The following is a 17,874-nucleotide window of genomic DNA, read 5'->3' as shown; positions in this document are numbered from 1 at the left end:
ATATATGGTGTCACAGTTAAATGATTAATTTTGTTGCGTTTTCACTTCAGACTTATATTTGAAATATCAAAGACAAGAATGCATGGCCCTGCTTGAAAGCCGAGGGATTACTTTCTATAATTTAAAATTATATTTACTTTTCTTATGTTGCTCCTTGAATGTAGTACAATCATCTGACTACATTCTAATTTTATTCTCAAAACTCAGTAATCAGTTGAATTGTCCACAAGTGCCTTAAATATTCAATATTAAATTATGTGCCAAAAGAAATAAACATATACATAGGCATACCCTTGAAATCTTAAAGATAATTTTAAGGATTGGATATATGAGTTTGTTTCAGTATTGCATATTTGTTATATGTGACCTATATAACACATGTTTATAATATATATGCATGCATACATATTCATATATATACACATATAGCATGCATAATGTGATAAATAGCTTATTGAAAATGACAGTGTGTTTTTAAATTATTAAGGTATGACATAATGCTGAATAAAATAAAATGATATTCTAAAAGGAAAACAAAACTTTCTTTTAAAAATCAAGAAAACAGATAGCATAATAAATAAATTAGTTCTATAGGAGAAATCATCAATTTTTGGTTACTTATAGACCTATGTTGTTTAAAATTTTAAAACTTTGAAATTATATTTCTAATTTCCTTGATTAAAAAATCTCATAAATATCATAATCTTATTATTCCCCATAGCATGCAAATTTCCAGATGATAAGAATCTTAAAACTCCGTTATTTATAGGAACTTATATTCTATGTGCTCATTGCATATCAATTATATGGAGGTCAGTTTCATTTTACCTTTTCTCTTTATTCTACAAATACTATTTTTACCTGGACTGATACACACACTGTAACTGAAATATTTGAAAAGTGTGTGTTTATGTATATGTATGTGTATATGCACTTCAGGTCTGGAGAGAAGGGTTGGTGGGTAGGTGAGAGAAAGAGAAAAAGAGAGAGAGAAGAAAAAATAGTACTAGGAAATACACAGTCTTGATTTAATGGTGTTGGGATAGATCTAGGAAGCCAACTATGAGTAATGAATGTGTGTATACATGTGTGTATGTGTCCGAATGTTCACATGTATATATGCATGTGTGCATTATATGTATCTCTGTGTGTGCGTATTCCAAAATTGAATGCCATTATTGTATAGGAAACGACCCCAAAACCCAGAGCTTTCAAAACAACAGTAATTTTGAAAGTCAGGAAGTTGAGCAGGGCTTGTCTGGGAAATTCTTTGACCCATGTGGCATTGACCTGGTTATGTGGTAGCATTCAGGTGACACCTGGACTTGTGTGGATGTTTAAAGATGTGTCCATCGATATGCCTATTGCTTCAGTGGGAAGAGCTGGAGGATGTCAGATGGGTCTCTTGCCCTTTCTCTCTCAGGGCTTTTCTATGTGGTCTCTTTGCTGGGTAGCTAAACTACTTACATGATAGCTTAGGGCTTTCAAAGACCAAAGGGAAAGTTCTCAGCCTTCTTAAGTCCAGGGCCTAAATTGCATATTCATCAAATCAATCATAGTCCAACCCTGATTAGTGGTATTGATATTCGATTCCCTGCAAAAAGGAAAACATAAAGTTACTGGCCACTTGGAGCAAGATGAGTCTTGGGTTTCTAAGTTTATCAGTCTTTCTTCTGTCGCACCAAATACCAGTTCGTTAAGCATCTGTGTTAGGCTCAAGTCATGATCTTAGGGTCCTGGGATGGAGCTCTTAAGTCAGGCTCCCTGCTCAGTGGCAAGTCTGCTTCTCCCTCTTCTTCTCCTCTGCCTCCGCCACTCCCCAAACCCCTTTGTGCTCTTTCTCTCTTACATTAAAAAAAACAAAAACAAACAAACAAAAAAAAAAAAAAACAAAAAAAACAACTCAATCCTTAGCTTTTGGAGTCACATCTTTTTTTACCCAGAATTATCCACGATTTGTCTGACATCCTGATTTTCCCCAGAACTTGGATTCCAATACTATTAGAACTCAACCAGGCCAAGGCAACCAGAGATTGGTTTTGAAACACAGTGGCAAGCAAGATGCAGACATCTTTCCAAAATCCATTTTAGCCTCTTGTAGTATTTTCCCTGAAATCACAAGGAATCAGAAAATCACAGGGAACTGATTGTGACAGCAGAGTCTGAATTCTAATTTTGCAGACTAAATGTTGGCTATCTCATACCTCTCTGTCCTTGGACAGTTTTCTTATCTATAATATATATCTATATCCTATATATATATATATCTATACCCTATATATATATATAGATATATATATATATAATATATCTATACCCTGTACCCTATTATATATCTATACCCTAATCATAATCTATTCTTGAAACCCTTTATGCTAAAAGCCTGAAAGTGTATAGAATGTTTGGTCATCACAAATGCTCTGGCAGCCCTATGATTTTATTGGTATGCTTATTAAATATATTAACTAACAAGACTGACCTTTTGAAATTATAGCTTACATTGAAATACCAATAACAGATATAAAAATAAGCAAAATCCAAAAAAAAAGAAAAGAAAAAAAATCCAAACAGACCACCTAAAGTAAGAAGTATCTTTAACAAGGTGTCTACATACCTTTAATCATATAGAATACTTTTAACAAGGTATTCTATATACAGCAGAATGTAGCTATATTCTGTTTGAATCTGATTTATGCCTCTAAATCCACAGAGGGGGTAATACCTACTTTTGTGATGATGTTCCCCTCTCCTTCTCTTCTCTGTCTCCCTCACTCCCTTCCCCTGCCCTCTCTTCCTGTCTCTCTTTCAAAACAGGCCAACCCTTTCCTATAGACTCTATAAGGTTTTATAATATAAGGTTATATAAGGTTAATTCCTTGAGATAATGCCAGTGTAGCATTAGGATTGTTTGTTTGTTGTTGATGTTATTGTTTGTTTGTTTGTTTTTAGCATTAGGATCTTAATGTCAGGAAATTCTGGGTTATATTTCAAGATTTGCAAGTTTCTGGTCTGGGGAGAGTGACTTTAGCTTTGAGCTTTCTCTTCTCATCAAGTATATGGGCAAAATATATGAGATATATAGCTAAAGGGAGTGCCTGAGTCATAGTCCATACTCAAAAAACGTGAATTCTCCTTCCTTTTCTCTCAGGAGAAATAAAATGCTTCACCATCAATTTTAGTGGTAGGAAGAGAAAAAATATAGAGGAGGGAAAAATTGAATCTTCCTACTAAAGCATAAAAATGTCTTCCTTCATGAATTTATGGTTGTTAATTCCATGAGTCATAGCTTGAAGCTAAATATGTTGAGGGTTTCTATTTGTTCTTCTTTTCATTCTGGGAAACCATGGTTTTATAGAATATTATATATTTTTCTTTAAAAATAAAATCAATTATATAACAAAAACATAAATAAAACCTAAAGTAATCTATTACCCACTGGAACTTTAGAGTCTCAGATGTGCTAAATGTAGCTGTAGAGATAACCTCATCTGCTCAGCCACAGTCAGTAATAACATCTGACAAGTAGTGAAGCTTAGTCACACTTTCCACAGGGGCAGCAACAGACCTATTCAAACTTTCAGTCACTTGAGGAACAAAACAAATATTCAGAGTATTTTAATCACTGAGTACCTAATCTCTACTTTTCTGCCACAATCATTTTCCAATAAATCCAGTTTTCTTTATACAGCTATGCACATTCTATACCCTCACCTTTGTTCTTATCAGATCCCCTTTGCAGGGATATCCTATTTCTACATTCATGCTTCCATAATCTACAAATATTCTATTTATAATATAAATACTATACAAAATAAATAATAGCATTCTAATGGTCTATTTTATTCTACCATAACGTGTAGTACACTCTTCCATCAGAGTCATCCATTTTTATAACTATGACCTCTGATGTCTGGGTTTTGTTGACCATTTAATAAAATATATTTTCTGTATTACTTAATTTCCCAGATTTTTATATATACCTCCCTATCAGTAAATACCCTAATCATAAAATTCTAATGCTATAAACTCTGCCCTATATGTTTCTATATCCCACATTTTATATAGAACAGAAACACTTTCAGCATACATTGAATTGGTGATGAATGAAGAAAATATAATTCTGGAGCTGTGTTGCTGATAAATACATATAGATTTAATGACTAAATGTTTTTGCTTTCAATATAGACAAGAGCTTATGGAAACCACATATCCTTACCAAGTCAGTAGGGAAAATTAAGAATATATAGCTGAATAGATATAGTGTATGATACACTAAATATTGAAACAAACAGCTTTCGAATAGCTAACATAATGTATCTTCCAGATACCTAGTACACCACCTTCAGGCAGTTGGAAAGTTGAATTTTTACTGCCAAGATTTTAAGTGTCATCATGTAGAAAATGATTAATGAGACTTCTGAATATTTCTAAATCTCTCAGTGTTCATATTATTTTAAAGAAATATCTTCCAATGAAATATGAGCATGTTTAGGACAGATATCTTGTCTTCTCAACTCTAGGTGGTTATCTCAAGTTTGAGCATTCATGAGAATCACAGAAGGAGCTTGTCACAAAAACTGACACTTTGACCCACTCCCCCATATTTTAATTCAATAGATCAAAGGTGGCTTCCTTAAATTAGCATGCTAATTGGCACTCCATGTGATTTTGATATTAGGTGGCTCTTGTGCCCCGTTAGAGAAATACAGGAGATTCCTGTGTATTTTTAATATATATTACATACTGATATGCTAGGCTTTAAATGAATGTATGAGTAATTGAGTAAATTAAAAAGGAAACATGAGAAAGAGTCAAAGTGTATATAGTAGTTTAGACCTGGAAGAAAGCATGCCTGTTTCTCTTGTAAATGCCTATGTGGACTTTGCGTGTTTCTGTAGGAAGCTGAATGTGTATGTTTGTTTATTCGTTCTAACCTTTAGGAATTTTATTTTGCTGTCTTGTGTAGTATTATCTAAGGAACTAGATTTGTACATTTCCATCTTAAAATCTTTTTAGTGGCTAAAAATGCAAGAACACATTTTGGAGGATATATTGCTCTATATGGCTATCATCAATCAGGGAAGAAAACATATGGTTAAGCCAGTGAGCCAGGTTCAACAAGTAATGCTTATAACCACAGATGAGGTTTCAACGTTAGGAACTTATATTCAGCAGAGAGTAATTCCCAGTTACAGGCCCCTACATATCAAGGTGATTGGTAAGCAGTAGTCAGAAGGTAATTTGCAGGCAGTGGGGCACGTGCAATCGTTTATCAGGAAGGTAATAAGAAACAAAACAAAATGATACAAGGGTAATCACATCCTGTTGATTCATCCCAGCTACACAAGAGAATAAGAGGCAACATTTCCAGTTAAAATTTTTGAAGTAAACATTGCTAGTGAAACTTATCCAACAAACATTCAGAATATGACATTACCAGTTACCTAGCATGTTTTTAATTAAAAAAACCCAACAAAATAAAACAATGAAATAATTTTAAGTAATTAGTTTAACTTCTCTGTATTTTTTTCTTTAAAATTTACTTAGGGGTACTTGGGTGGCTCAGATGTTTGAGTGTCTACCTTTGGCATGGGTCATGATCCCAGGGTCCTGGGATCCAGCTCTACATGGGTCTTCTGACTCAGCAGGGAGATTGCTTCTCCCTCTCCCTCTGTCTCTCTCCCTGCTTATGCTCTCTCTCTCACTCTGTATCTCTGTCTCACATGAATAAATAAAACAGAAATCTTAAAAAAAAATTACTTAAAGACCATGTGGTAGGATGTCTTTTTTATCAAATTTATTTGGAAGGCAAAAGTAAGTTATAGTACAATCACTGGGTAGATGGATACATGGCAGAAAGGGTCAAACATCATTTCTTACTTGGACTGTGCAAATGTAGTTTATCCAAGCCTTGTACATGACTTTAGGCTTCACAGTTTGAAAAATGAACATTACCACTGTATATTTGTTGCTTGTGTGCATGTGTGTATCCCCATATGTATACTCAATTATTAGCATGAAAAGATGGATATAAAAAAATAAAGAAATGTGTAAATACATAGTGACAGCACTTCCATCTTCTAAATTTTGTCTTTTCAAACTATGGCCTATACCCACTTGCACTGGACTTGCCTGAAGGAGTTGTTATGGCTGTTGGAGTGGTCATTAAGAGGATATGACCTCCAGTTGACCTACAAGCTGAACCCAGGCAATAAGAGACTCCTCATCTCCTCCCTTGAGGTTGGAATATGCTTTCTACCCACTGTTTCCATAGTAGAAGCAGTTTTTTAAGAAAGCAGCCTGCGTGAGCAGTGTGTTGTTGAGACTATCTAGACTGTATATATGACTGAAACCACTTAAGGCCTCTGTATAAACTTTTAGGGAATATTCTGGTGGGTGGGTATGGAGTTATACTCATCTTACAGCTTTCCAAGGCAGGCTTACATGCAAGTTCCTTTGCTTATTAAAACTGCCACCTAACAATCTGGAAGGGTCTGCCTCTTTCTTTGGTCTCCATTTATGCGGGACAATTTTTAAATCATCAATGGACTGAATATTTGTATACCCCCAAATTTATTATGTTGAAACCCTAACTCCCAAAGTGACAATATTTTGAGATGGGGCCTTTAAAGGTAATTAGGGTTAGATTAGTTCATAAGGGTGGAGCCTTCATGACAGGTTTAGTGGATTTTTAAGAACAAGAGAACCATCTTTTTCTTTTATGCCACTTGAAGACATGGTGAGAAGGCAGCTGCCCACAAGCCAGAAAGAGCGCTATCACCAGGAAACTGACATCTCGATCTTCTCAGAGTCTAAAAGGTGTTATACACAACTAATGGATCATTGAACACGACATCAAAAACTAGTGATGTACTGTATGCCAGCTAATTGAACATAATAATTTTAAAAATGTTTAAAAAATAAAGGGGCTGACTTTAAAAACAAACAAATAAGTAATAAGTGTGTGAAATAAATTTCTGTTGTTTGAGTGACTGAGAATAGGGTATATTTTCATGGCAGCCCTAGCCAACTAATGCAGTAATCAGTTAGAGGTACAAGTAGGCCAGACCCATTCCAAACTACTAAATTAGAGTTTCTGGTGCCTGGGTCCAAGGAATTTACTTTTCAAGATAATCTCAAGGTAATATTGAATCAGAGTCAAGTTTTAAAGCCACTAGCAATACTGTCAAAATTAGGCTGAGCTGGGACTCCTGGGTGGTTTCGTCATTTAAGTGCCTGCTTTGGCTTAGGTCATGATCCCAGGGTTCTGGGATAGAGCATTGTGGCAGGCTCCCTGCTCGGGTGGAAATATGCCTCTCTCTCTCCAACTGCCTTTTTCCAGCTCATCTTCTTGCTCGCTCTCACTCCTTCTCTCTCCCACAAATAAATAAATACAATATTCTAAAAAATGTTTTAAAAATTAGGCTGACTCAGTAATTGATGATCCAGACTAGAACACTGTTTAGAAAGGGAATGCTTTAATAGTTAAGGAAAGACAGGGATATTCTGAAAATGAATTGGGAAAATCAGAATATAAAGTCACTTTATGTAGACAGCTTCACATTTTACTCATATTTAATTTTTTGAAGTAATTTTGTTTAATATTGACACTCTTTTCAAATGTAGCTTCCTGGATAAAAGTAGGGGAAAATTCTGTGTGTGCGTGTGAATGCTTATTCAAAATATATATTTAATTATGTACAAAATCCATCTATTGTGCTCAGCATTGAAAATAGTAAGTTACGATTACTTTTTTAGCTTGCTTTTAATTTTCCTTTACTTCTTTCTCAAACTATTGGGAAAATATGAATGTTTGCCATTGCTTTCCTAACTTCTTTCAACATTTTTTTTTATATTTTCTGATAAATCTATCAAATTGGAATATTTTTTAAAAAACTTAATGATTCAATATCTATGCAAATATTCACCAACACAGACAAATGATTGTCTATCCATGATGATAAAATTATCCAATAATAGATGGACAGAGCAAGAAGAGGTCATGATAATTTTGGCTACTTGGGAGCATGTACACAAGTGTTCTGCAGAGTAAGAGGGACCAAGGACCAGGAACATTCAGATTTTTTCCAAAAATCTTGTGATCTTGGACAAGGGATGTTAAAACCTGTTTGACCCAATACTATACATTTGCTTCAAGTAATCGGGTAATACATTAGTATTTTAAACTATAAAATTAGAATGTGTTTTATGTTTTTTTTTAATCTTAATAATCAATTCATCTGAAACATATTTGCAAAATTTGCTTAAGAAATAATTAATTCACTGATGCCGTTTATCATTTACTGCTGAAAAATGCATAATCTGAACGAGGAAAGGCATCCTTCTTTAAAAGTGCTAAGAATCTCTTCTGCAGAAAAGTACATTCCCCATTTTTTAAAGTTACTGTGTGGCAAACTAAGAATCCAGAGAAATTTCCTCAATTTGGTCAAAATAATCTATAAAAACCCTACAGCTAAAGTCAGGTTTAATGTGAGAAATTCAAAGCTTCCCCAGTGAGATCAGAAACAAGGTAAGGATGTCCCTTCTTACCACTATTTTACTTTATTTTATTTTATTTTCATCACTCTTTTATTTTTATTCATTTTTATTTTTATTTTTTTAAGAGACAGAGAGAGAGAGAGTGCGCGCTCCTGTGCCCAACCTGGGGATGAGAGGCAGAGGGAGAGGGAGAGAGAGAATCCCAAGCAGGCTCCCCACCCAGTGCAGAGCAAAATGTGGGACTCAATCTCACTACCCTGAGATCATGACCTTGACTAAAATCAAGAGTTGGTTGCTTAACCAAATGAGTCACGCAAGCACCCCTTCACCACTCTTTTAGAATCTCATACCAGAAATTCTAGTTAATGCAATAAGATATTTCTTAAGAAATAAAAGCTATGCAGATTGGGAAAGAAGAAATAAAATGATCTCTGCTCACAGATGACATAATTGCATATGTAGAAAATCCAAAAGAATCAGCAATGAAATGTCCTGGAACCAATAAGCATTATAGCAAGATTTTAGGATGTAAGGTTAATATATAAAAATCAATCACTTACCTATGTACAAAAAATGAACAAGTGGAATTTATTTAGAAACACAATACCTTTTAGCCTAGCTTCCCCCAAAAAGGAATACTTAAGTATAAATCTAACAAAAAGAGTACAATCTTTTTATGAGGAAAACTACAAAATTCAGAGGAAAGAAACAACTAAATAAATGGAGAGATATTTCTTATTCCTTGATAGGAAGACTTAACATCATAAAATATTAAGTTTTCCTATCAAGATGTCGGTTCTTGGGATGCCTGGGTGGGTCAGTCATTAAACATCTGCCTTTGAAAGGAAACAGAAATGAGAACGAACTTTTGGGACTTCATCAAGATCTAAAGCTTCTGAACAGCAGAGGAAACAGTCAACAAAACAGAGAGGCAACCCATGGAATGGGACAAGATATTCGCAAATGACACTACAAAGGGCTGATACCCAAGATCTATAAAGAATTCCTCAAATTCAACACACACAAAACAGATAATTACATCAAAAAATGGGCAGAAGACATGAACAGACAGTTCTCCAAAGAAGACATACAAATGGCTAACAGACACATGAAAAAATGTTCATCATCATTAGCCATCAGGGAGATTCAAATCAAAACCATATTGAGATACCACCTTACCCTAGTTAGAATGGCCAAAATCAACAAGACAGTAAACAACAAGTGTTGGAGAGGATGTGGAGAAAGGGGAACCCTCTTACACTGTTGGTGGGAATGCAGGTTGGTGTAGCCACTTTGGAAAACAGTGTGGAGATTCCTTAAGAAATTAAAAATAGAGCTTCCTATGACACTGAAATTGCACTACTGGATATTTACCCCAAAGATACAGATGTAGTGAAAAGAAGGGCTATGTACCCCAATGTTCATAGCAGCAATGACCAGAGTTGCTGAACTGTGGAAAGAGCTGAGATGCTCTTCAACAGACAAATAGATAAAGAAGATATGGTCCATATATACAATGGAGTATTATGCCTCCATCAGAAAGGATGAATACCCAACTTTTGTATCAACATGGACAGGACTGGAGGAGATTATGCTGAGTGAAATAAGTCAAGCAGAGAGAGTCAATTAGCACATGGTTTCACTTACTTGTGGAGCATAAGGAATAACACGGAGGACATTGGGAAAAGGAGAGAAGTGAGTTGGGGGAAATCAGAGGAGGAGACAAACCATGAGAGATTGTGAACACTGAGAAACAAACTGAGGGTTTTGGAGGGGAAGGGGGTTGGAGGGTTGCGTGAGCCTGGTGGTGGGTATTAAGGAGGGCACATATTGCATGGAGCACTGGGTGTGCTGCATAAACAATTAATCTTGGAACACTGAAAAAGAATAAAAAAACACTGAACTATAAATTTACAATAAGTATCTTTCATTATATGTAAATTATACATTTATAAAGTTGATTGGAAAAAAAAAAAAAGAATGCCACATAAACACGGAGGTTAGTTTATGTGGTTCCCAAAGATTTATGTGCAAAATATTTTCTAAATCAAATTCTATTTTTAAAGTTTTCAAATAGTGCACATTTTGTAAGCTAATAAATAAATAAATAAGTTTGCTTTTGGCTCAGGTAATGATCCCAGAGTCCTGGGATCTATTCCTCATTGGGCTCCCCACTAAGCAGGAAGCCTGCTTCTCCCTCTCCCCCTACCCCTGCTTATATTCTCTCTCTCACTGTCTCTCCCTCTCTGTCACATAAATAAATGAAATCTTAAAAAAAAAAAAAGTGCCGGTTCTTCCTAATTTTATCTATAGATTTGATGGAATACCAATCAAAATCCAAGCAAGTTATTTCATGAGTAATGAGAAACTGATTCTAAAATTTATATGCAGAGACAAAGACCCAGAACTGCCAACACAATATTTAAGAAGAACAACAAAGTTGGAAGACTGACACCATCTGACCTCAAGACTTATTACATAGCTATAGTAATCAAAACAGTGTGGTATTGATGAAAGAACAGATAAACACATAAATGGAATAGAATAAAGAGCCCAGAAATTGACCCTCATATATACAGGCAACTGATCTTTGACAAAGGAGCAAGCATAACACAATGGGAAAAAAATCTTTTCAACAAATGATGTTAATATGAATTAATATCATATGCAGAAAAAAAAGATGACACAAACATTATACCCTTAAAAAGAAAGTAACTCAAAATGGATCAGAGACCTAAATATAAAACATAAATCTCTGAAATTCCTTCAAGGTAACATAGGAGAAAATCTAGATGACCTTGGGTATGGCAATGATGTTTTAAATATAACACCAAAGACATGAACTGTGAAAGAAATTGTTAATCTGGGCTCCAAAAATTTTTTTTTTAAAATTCTACACTGTGAATGATATTGTCAAGAGAAAAAGAGATAAGTCATATCCTGGCAGAAAACATTTAAAAACGACAAATCTGATAAAGGACTATTATCTAAAATATACAACAACCCTGAAAATTCAAAAATAAGAAAAGAAATAACCCATTTAAAAACTGGACAAGAGACCTAACAGACACCTCACCAAAGAGGACATACAAATGAGGTTCAATGTGGGTTCACCAGTTACAACAAATGTGCCATTCTGATGCAGGGTATCCATAGTGGGGGAGCTGTGTGTGTGTACTGCAGAGAAGGAATAGAGAGAGGGTTCATGGTAACTGTACTTTCTTCTCAGTTTTGCTGTGGACCTAAACTGCTCTAAAAAGGTCTATTTAGAAGGGGGAAAAAAAGTTACTGTGCATAAGCTGTGTTCTAGGCTTCCCCACATACAAGCATCTGGGCAGTGTGTTAGAAGGAGATTATTGTATACTGGGATCATATTCCTTCAGCAATTTGGCAGGCCATTCTCCACTTACCTGTGTGCCTTCTAAGCACATCCCCGGAACCATCCTGAAGAGAACTGTGAGTTGAAATGGATTCTTAGATAATCATTTCTGAGAAGTACGTGTCAACGCTGGACATACTATTTTCTTTCCATAAGCAAATTTGGCTGACAAGTATCTTCTCACTTTGTGTCAGATGTAGCTGTATTATAAAAGAAGGGACATAATGGCAATGGAATGAAATTACTGAAATTCATACTATAAAATAGGGCTTGTGCTGATTTCTCTTCTCTGATTCTCTTTAATGAATAACATTCAAATTATATAAATGTATCTATCATTCACTTTGTAATGATTGATTTTACTGTTATATTTTTATATTCGGCAAATAACACATAAATGGTTTCATTGTAAAACATTATCCTGGACAATAACCTCAAACTTCTGCACACCAGAGGCAAGTCCCAATTATAATGTATTCTTTTTAGAACATCTTTATTTTTTTCCAATATAAGAAAGTATATGTTTCTTTCATTAAATATTTTCATAAATTCTTAGCTTGTTCATTTCTGCATCAATTCAATTCCTTCTTTATAAGTATTGTATGTGATAAAACATTGTTCTTTTTAATAAGAATGCTTGAGGCTTTCCCATATGCATGAATTAGATGAATCATTTATTACCATATTATTATAATTTCTTTTGATAAGAATAATTTTCATTTTTATTTAGCTTCAGGAAAATTTTCCTGAACTCCTTCAATTAAAAATTCACAAATATTGAAAGTTGTGGGATTGCTTTTGCTGGTTGCTGAGGCTCTCATCTTAAAGTCGTTACACATACAATCTATGTGGTAAAACAAAAATACTGCTTCAGTGTTCTATGTTCAAACCGGTTTACTAATCCTTTCCACTTCTAAAAGACTTTTTTTAACTTGAAAACGCAGCCCTATTTTCTCTCATTATGTCAGTATACTGTCTGTAAGAGTGTTTGTTAAAATCTGTAGTTAGCAGTGATTATAATTGGCATTATCCTATGAATTGTACTGCTAACTACTCAGTTGTGTAGTTGAAGCCATTGGTGCCTTTCTCAAAAAGTGACATGATACATGGGGACCTGGGTGGCTCAGTAGGTTCAGCCTCTGACTTTGGCTTGGATTATGATCTCAAGGTACTGGAATCTCATGATCTCAGGGTCTTGGGTTAGAGTCCTGTGTTAGGCTATGAGCTAACAGTGGAGAGTCTCCTTGTCTTTCTCCTTCTGCCCTTCCCTGTACTTGGGCTTGCTCATACTCTCTCTCTCTCAAATAAATAAATATATACACACACACACACACACACACATACATATATATATATATATATATATGTATGTGTGTGTGTGTGTGTGTATATATATTTTAAAAAAGGTGACATGATCCAAATATACATATATTTTTTTAAAGTAAAAAGGTGGACACCTGGGTGGCTCAATCGTTAAGTGTCTGCCTTCAGCTCAGGTCATGATCCCAGGGTACTGGGACTGAGTCCCAGTCCCAGCTCAGGCTCCCTGCTCAGTGGGAAGCCTGCTTCTCCTTCTCCCACTCCCCCTCCTTATGTTCCCCCTCTAGCTGTGTCTCTCTCTGTCAAATAAATAAATGAAAATCTTTATAAAAAATAAAAAGTGAAAAGGTAGTAATAAAATGTTGACCTATATGTGGAGTAGCAAATATGTTTATATTATATATTTATATACATGTATAATATAATTATGAATATATATACATATATGTATTTATTATAATATAGGTCATCTACAGGAGAACTTTTTTTTATAACACGGTTAATAGTCCTTGACCCTCTGGAAAATGTGTTTCAGTTTTTAAATGTAAGGCTCTATTGACAAAGCTGTATGATTTATATGTACCTATGTTTGAAACAAATGGGGTATAACGCATAACATTTTTTTATATCTTTATTGAATCCAAGTACTAGTTCATAAAAAGGTACCTTTAATGTCTCTTTTGGCACTATGAAATCAAGAATGTGACTTTTACATGGGATTTTTGGAATCAATTTCATCACTTTGTTTTGCTTATGTACTTAGATCTAGTTCTTATTGTAACTGTATTTCCTGATAAAAATAGGGACTTTCTTAGTCTTGATAAATGTTAAAGTGACTCCTGCCTACAACATTTGTTCAAGTACACACAATTCTTGAATGTTTTCCATTATCAAACTTTGACAACTCTATGTACGAAACTATATGTAAATTGTTCTGTAAGGAGGAAAATTAACCTCTCCTCAAATCATCTCATCTGACACTTGTGAGGAGCACAATTTGTGAAATATTTAGTAATCCAGCAGAGGAACAAGCTTGGGCTGTGCAGCTGCCCTCTGAGGCACCCCAAGAAACACAAAGAAATGGACATCTTAACTGCCATGAGTAGGACGGTTTGGGACCTGAGGTTTTAAATAAAGGATTCCATGAGATAGTTTTAGTAACATTTTAAAGGTACGTTTGTCTCAGAAAACTGGCTTTCTCAGGAAAGTATTTCATTTAAAAATGCACTTCTTAAAACAGAAAGAAAAAAGATATATCTGTGCTGTTTCTCATTTAATATGTAATCCATATTGTTTTCTTTAAAATATGTATTACAGGAGTTATTAGAACTGCCTTACATAATATGGACAGAGAAGCCAGAGAACACTATTCAGTGGTCATTCAAGCCAAAGACATGGCTGGGCAAGTTGGAGGGCTTTCTGGATCAACAACGGTCAACATCACCCTGACTGATGTCAACGACAACCCCCCACGGTTTCCTCAGAGTATGTACCGGATTCTTATGATATACATTTATCACTCTTCATTTGCATAAAACAAAATGAAATACTTAAGTATATGATGTCATGTTACTGTTAAATGAGGATATTTTGTGTTTGTGCTATATGGTTTCTCTTCTAACCATGAGAGTAAAGAAATCACTCAGCTTATTGTCTCCTGAACCTGGTGGATAATTGCCACCATGTTAAAAAATATGTGTTTCAGTTGTCATTACAGTTAAATTTTAAAAATGATAGAGTGGTACTAAGTACCACTAACTATATCTTATATTTGCTAAAGCAGTTATGTATTACTAAGATATACAGGGAGATACCCAAAATACATTCTGAAGGTAACATTCTTCTCTTGGAAAAAAAAAAAAAAAGAATGCATATGTTTTTGGTGACTGAAATTGAAAAAAAAATATTCTCATGTTAAGAATGAATGCTCTCCACACCCCATACCCACCCCCCACATATACACGTGCATACACAAAGCATCCCACAGCAAGGTGCAGCTAATACAATAAAGTGGGAAACCCTTTGAATGGGGGGGGCAAAAATTTTCAAGCAATATAAGGGGAGAAGATGTCAGTTTTGTGAGTGTGAAAAAAAATGGTGTTTATGACATCCTCAGAATGGGAAAAAGTATATTTCAGGATTTCTAATGTGGCAGAAATTGTGGATGACATTTTATAAAATAGCCTTTAATTAAGATAAATATCTTGTAGGGGCTATCCCTTATGTCCTTTTGACACATGATGTTTAAAAACTGCAATAAAGTAGACACCTGGTATGTCAATACAGGCTCTTTGCAAGTTTGTGTGATATGTCTTCCCCTGCTGTATCTCTTTTAATATTTCTCTTGGTACATTCCAGGGCTATCCATAGTGGAATATTACCTGTTCCCAAAACATAATAACCTTTCATATTCTTAATTCAACCAGAATTCTCCATACTCACATTTCTCTGTTTAAAAGTTTAAAAGTCCTGTTATAGTTTTCCCTGAAATTTTGCAGAATTAAAAGCTAATGAATTCTTGTTTTCTGTTACCTGGCACTTTCATGTTATGTTTATTTCCTTAGGTACATACGACTTCTACTACTGTAAGTCTAAGTAAGAATGATACTTAAATTGTCTATGTAACCTTAAGTGTTCAGATCAGTAGCCAGCTCTTGATAAATGATTGCTAGATGAACGAATGAATGAGTTAATGAGCTGAATTCAAATACTCTTTCAAACTACCATTGTTAAAAGACACACAAGTCAAGTTCATAGTTAGGTAGCATCAATTTAAAATATTGTTTCTAGAGATGGGGTGCCTAGGGGGCACAGTTGGTTCAACATTCAACTCTTGGTTTCAGCTCAGGTCCTGATCTCAGGGTCATGAGACTGAGCCCTACATTGGGCTCTGCTCTCAGTGTGAACTCTGCTTGAGATTCTCTCTCCTTTTGCCAATCCCCTCCCCTCTAAAAGAAATACTTCTTTTAAAAATATATATTTGTTCTAGAGATAGATTATATGACCTGATTCATTCATGTGGCCTTTGCTCTATGAAGAAAGTAGGTTTATAATAAATCATAAATAAGTTCACATTACATTAAACCACAAAATTTTGTAATTTTACACATTACAGGGCATTTTTGTATTTACTTTATCACTTAGTTCACAAAACGTGCATATATACATATACTACTCTACAAGTGCTTTTCTTTAATAGGATAAAGACACTAAAGTTCAAAGATTTTTTAAAATTTAATGAATAATGCTAAGCTCAATTGACATAAACTTTATTGCAGTTTACAAAGGGAACTTGTCTACCTTATTTTCAAGTAGATACTATCATGGCTATTTTAAAGATATAGATTCATATCACAGCTCTGACTAGAATGAAGTTTAAGGGATACACTACAAACATGCAATAAATGCTTGGTCTTGATGCAGATTGCATCTCTCACTCTCTCTGTCCCTCCTCCTCTCTATAAACTACTTTTTAAACTTATGAGTCCATTGAAGTTGATTTTAAAAACCAACCAAAAAAAACTGTGCTTGTGCTAAATATGGAGAAATGATTCCTAATTTTATTTTTTGATCAATAACAGCGTTATTGTTGAAACATCAGTTTATGGTGAAAACTATTGTTTTACCTGACGAAGGAACGGAATAAATGTACATTCTCTGAGTGAACTCCACATATCTAAGGAGGCTCCCTTTCTTCAGTCAGGAGCGGTCTACGCAGAATGATGGGCAGATGCCAACCCTGCCACTCTGTGACATGTGCTTAGAGTTTTGAAACGGAGTCATTACACACTCGGAACCTCACAGTTTGACTTGCTTAAAAGATACTTTATACTCAAATTGCGTTAAGCACAATGAAGTTTTCAGAATAATTAGTGTCACCTTGACAAGAGTGACTTGCAGTAAATTATTTTTTAATTTACCTCTAAGCATCATAACTTATCAAATGGCTACATATATAATGGGAAACTGTAACTGCTTGGAGAAAAAAAAAGATATATTATGAGGACTTATGTTCAGGAAGCATCATGAAATGCACGAATCTACACAATTCAACTGATTTAAAGATTATATCCTGTCATCAAATGGATCCAGTAGTTTGTTTCTTTTAAGATGGGATATTTTCACACGCCTCCTTCTGACTCCTTTCTCATTTCACCTAAATCAAAGACTCATTGTTTTTACACCACTACTGTGATCGACTCTAGTATAAACATCTGCACACAACACTTTGCAAAAATATTCCTTCAAAGCATTTTTCCCTTTTTAATTTTTTCTGTTAACCTTCCATGCTCTGAGGAAATGAATCGGTTTGTTATATCTTGTCCTTTAAGATTATCACTGTATTTTTTTAATTTGAAGTAAATTGACTCAAAGTGTTTGAAAACTAGGGAATGAACTAACCTGATAATTTCCTTTATGAAGACTTTACACTAGGTAGTTGCCAACGCAGTGGCTTAGGATGCAACGTTAATAAAGATCCAGGCTGACACAGGCTGCCTGTCACAGTCAGGAAGGCAGAGGGCAGAACAGAGACCAGTTGGTACATGCCCAACTGAGAGGACGGCCACTGCTCAATTACACATAATGCATTCATGTGTCCAGGTAAATGTTAAGAAGGGGAGACCCTTACAAGATGCAGAGTGAAAGGACAAATCAACCCTTCTATGGCTTGAGTA

General features: G+C 34.8%; 1 protein-coding gene across 4 annotated transcripts in view; it reads left to right on the top strand.

Annotated features, from left to right (window-relative positions):
• CDH18 (cadherin 18) overlaps positions 1-17,874 on the top strand; it is a 970,896-nt gene that overhangs the window by 836,396 nt on the left and 116,626 nt on the right. For all 4 annotated transcript variants that reach the window (XM_032861903.1, XM_032861902.1, XM_032861905.1 and 1 more), the window contains one exon: positions 14,516-14,683. In XM_032861903.1, coding sequence (XP_032717794.1) covers positions 14,516-14,683 — 168 coding nt within the window. The remainder of the gene's footprint in view (positions 1-14,515; positions 14,684-17,874) is intronic.

Source organism: Lontra canadensis, unplaced genomic scaffold (assembly GCF_010015895.1).
Source record: "Lontra canadensis isolate GAN:19392208 unplaced genomic scaffold, GSC_riverotter_1.0 scaffold22, whole genome shotgun sequence".
Taxonomy (NCBI): domain Eukaryota; kingdom Metazoa; phylum Chordata; class Mammalia; order Carnivora; family Mustelidae; genus Lontra; species Lontra canadensis.
This window is presented reverse-complemented; position numbering and strand designations above follow the sequence as displayed.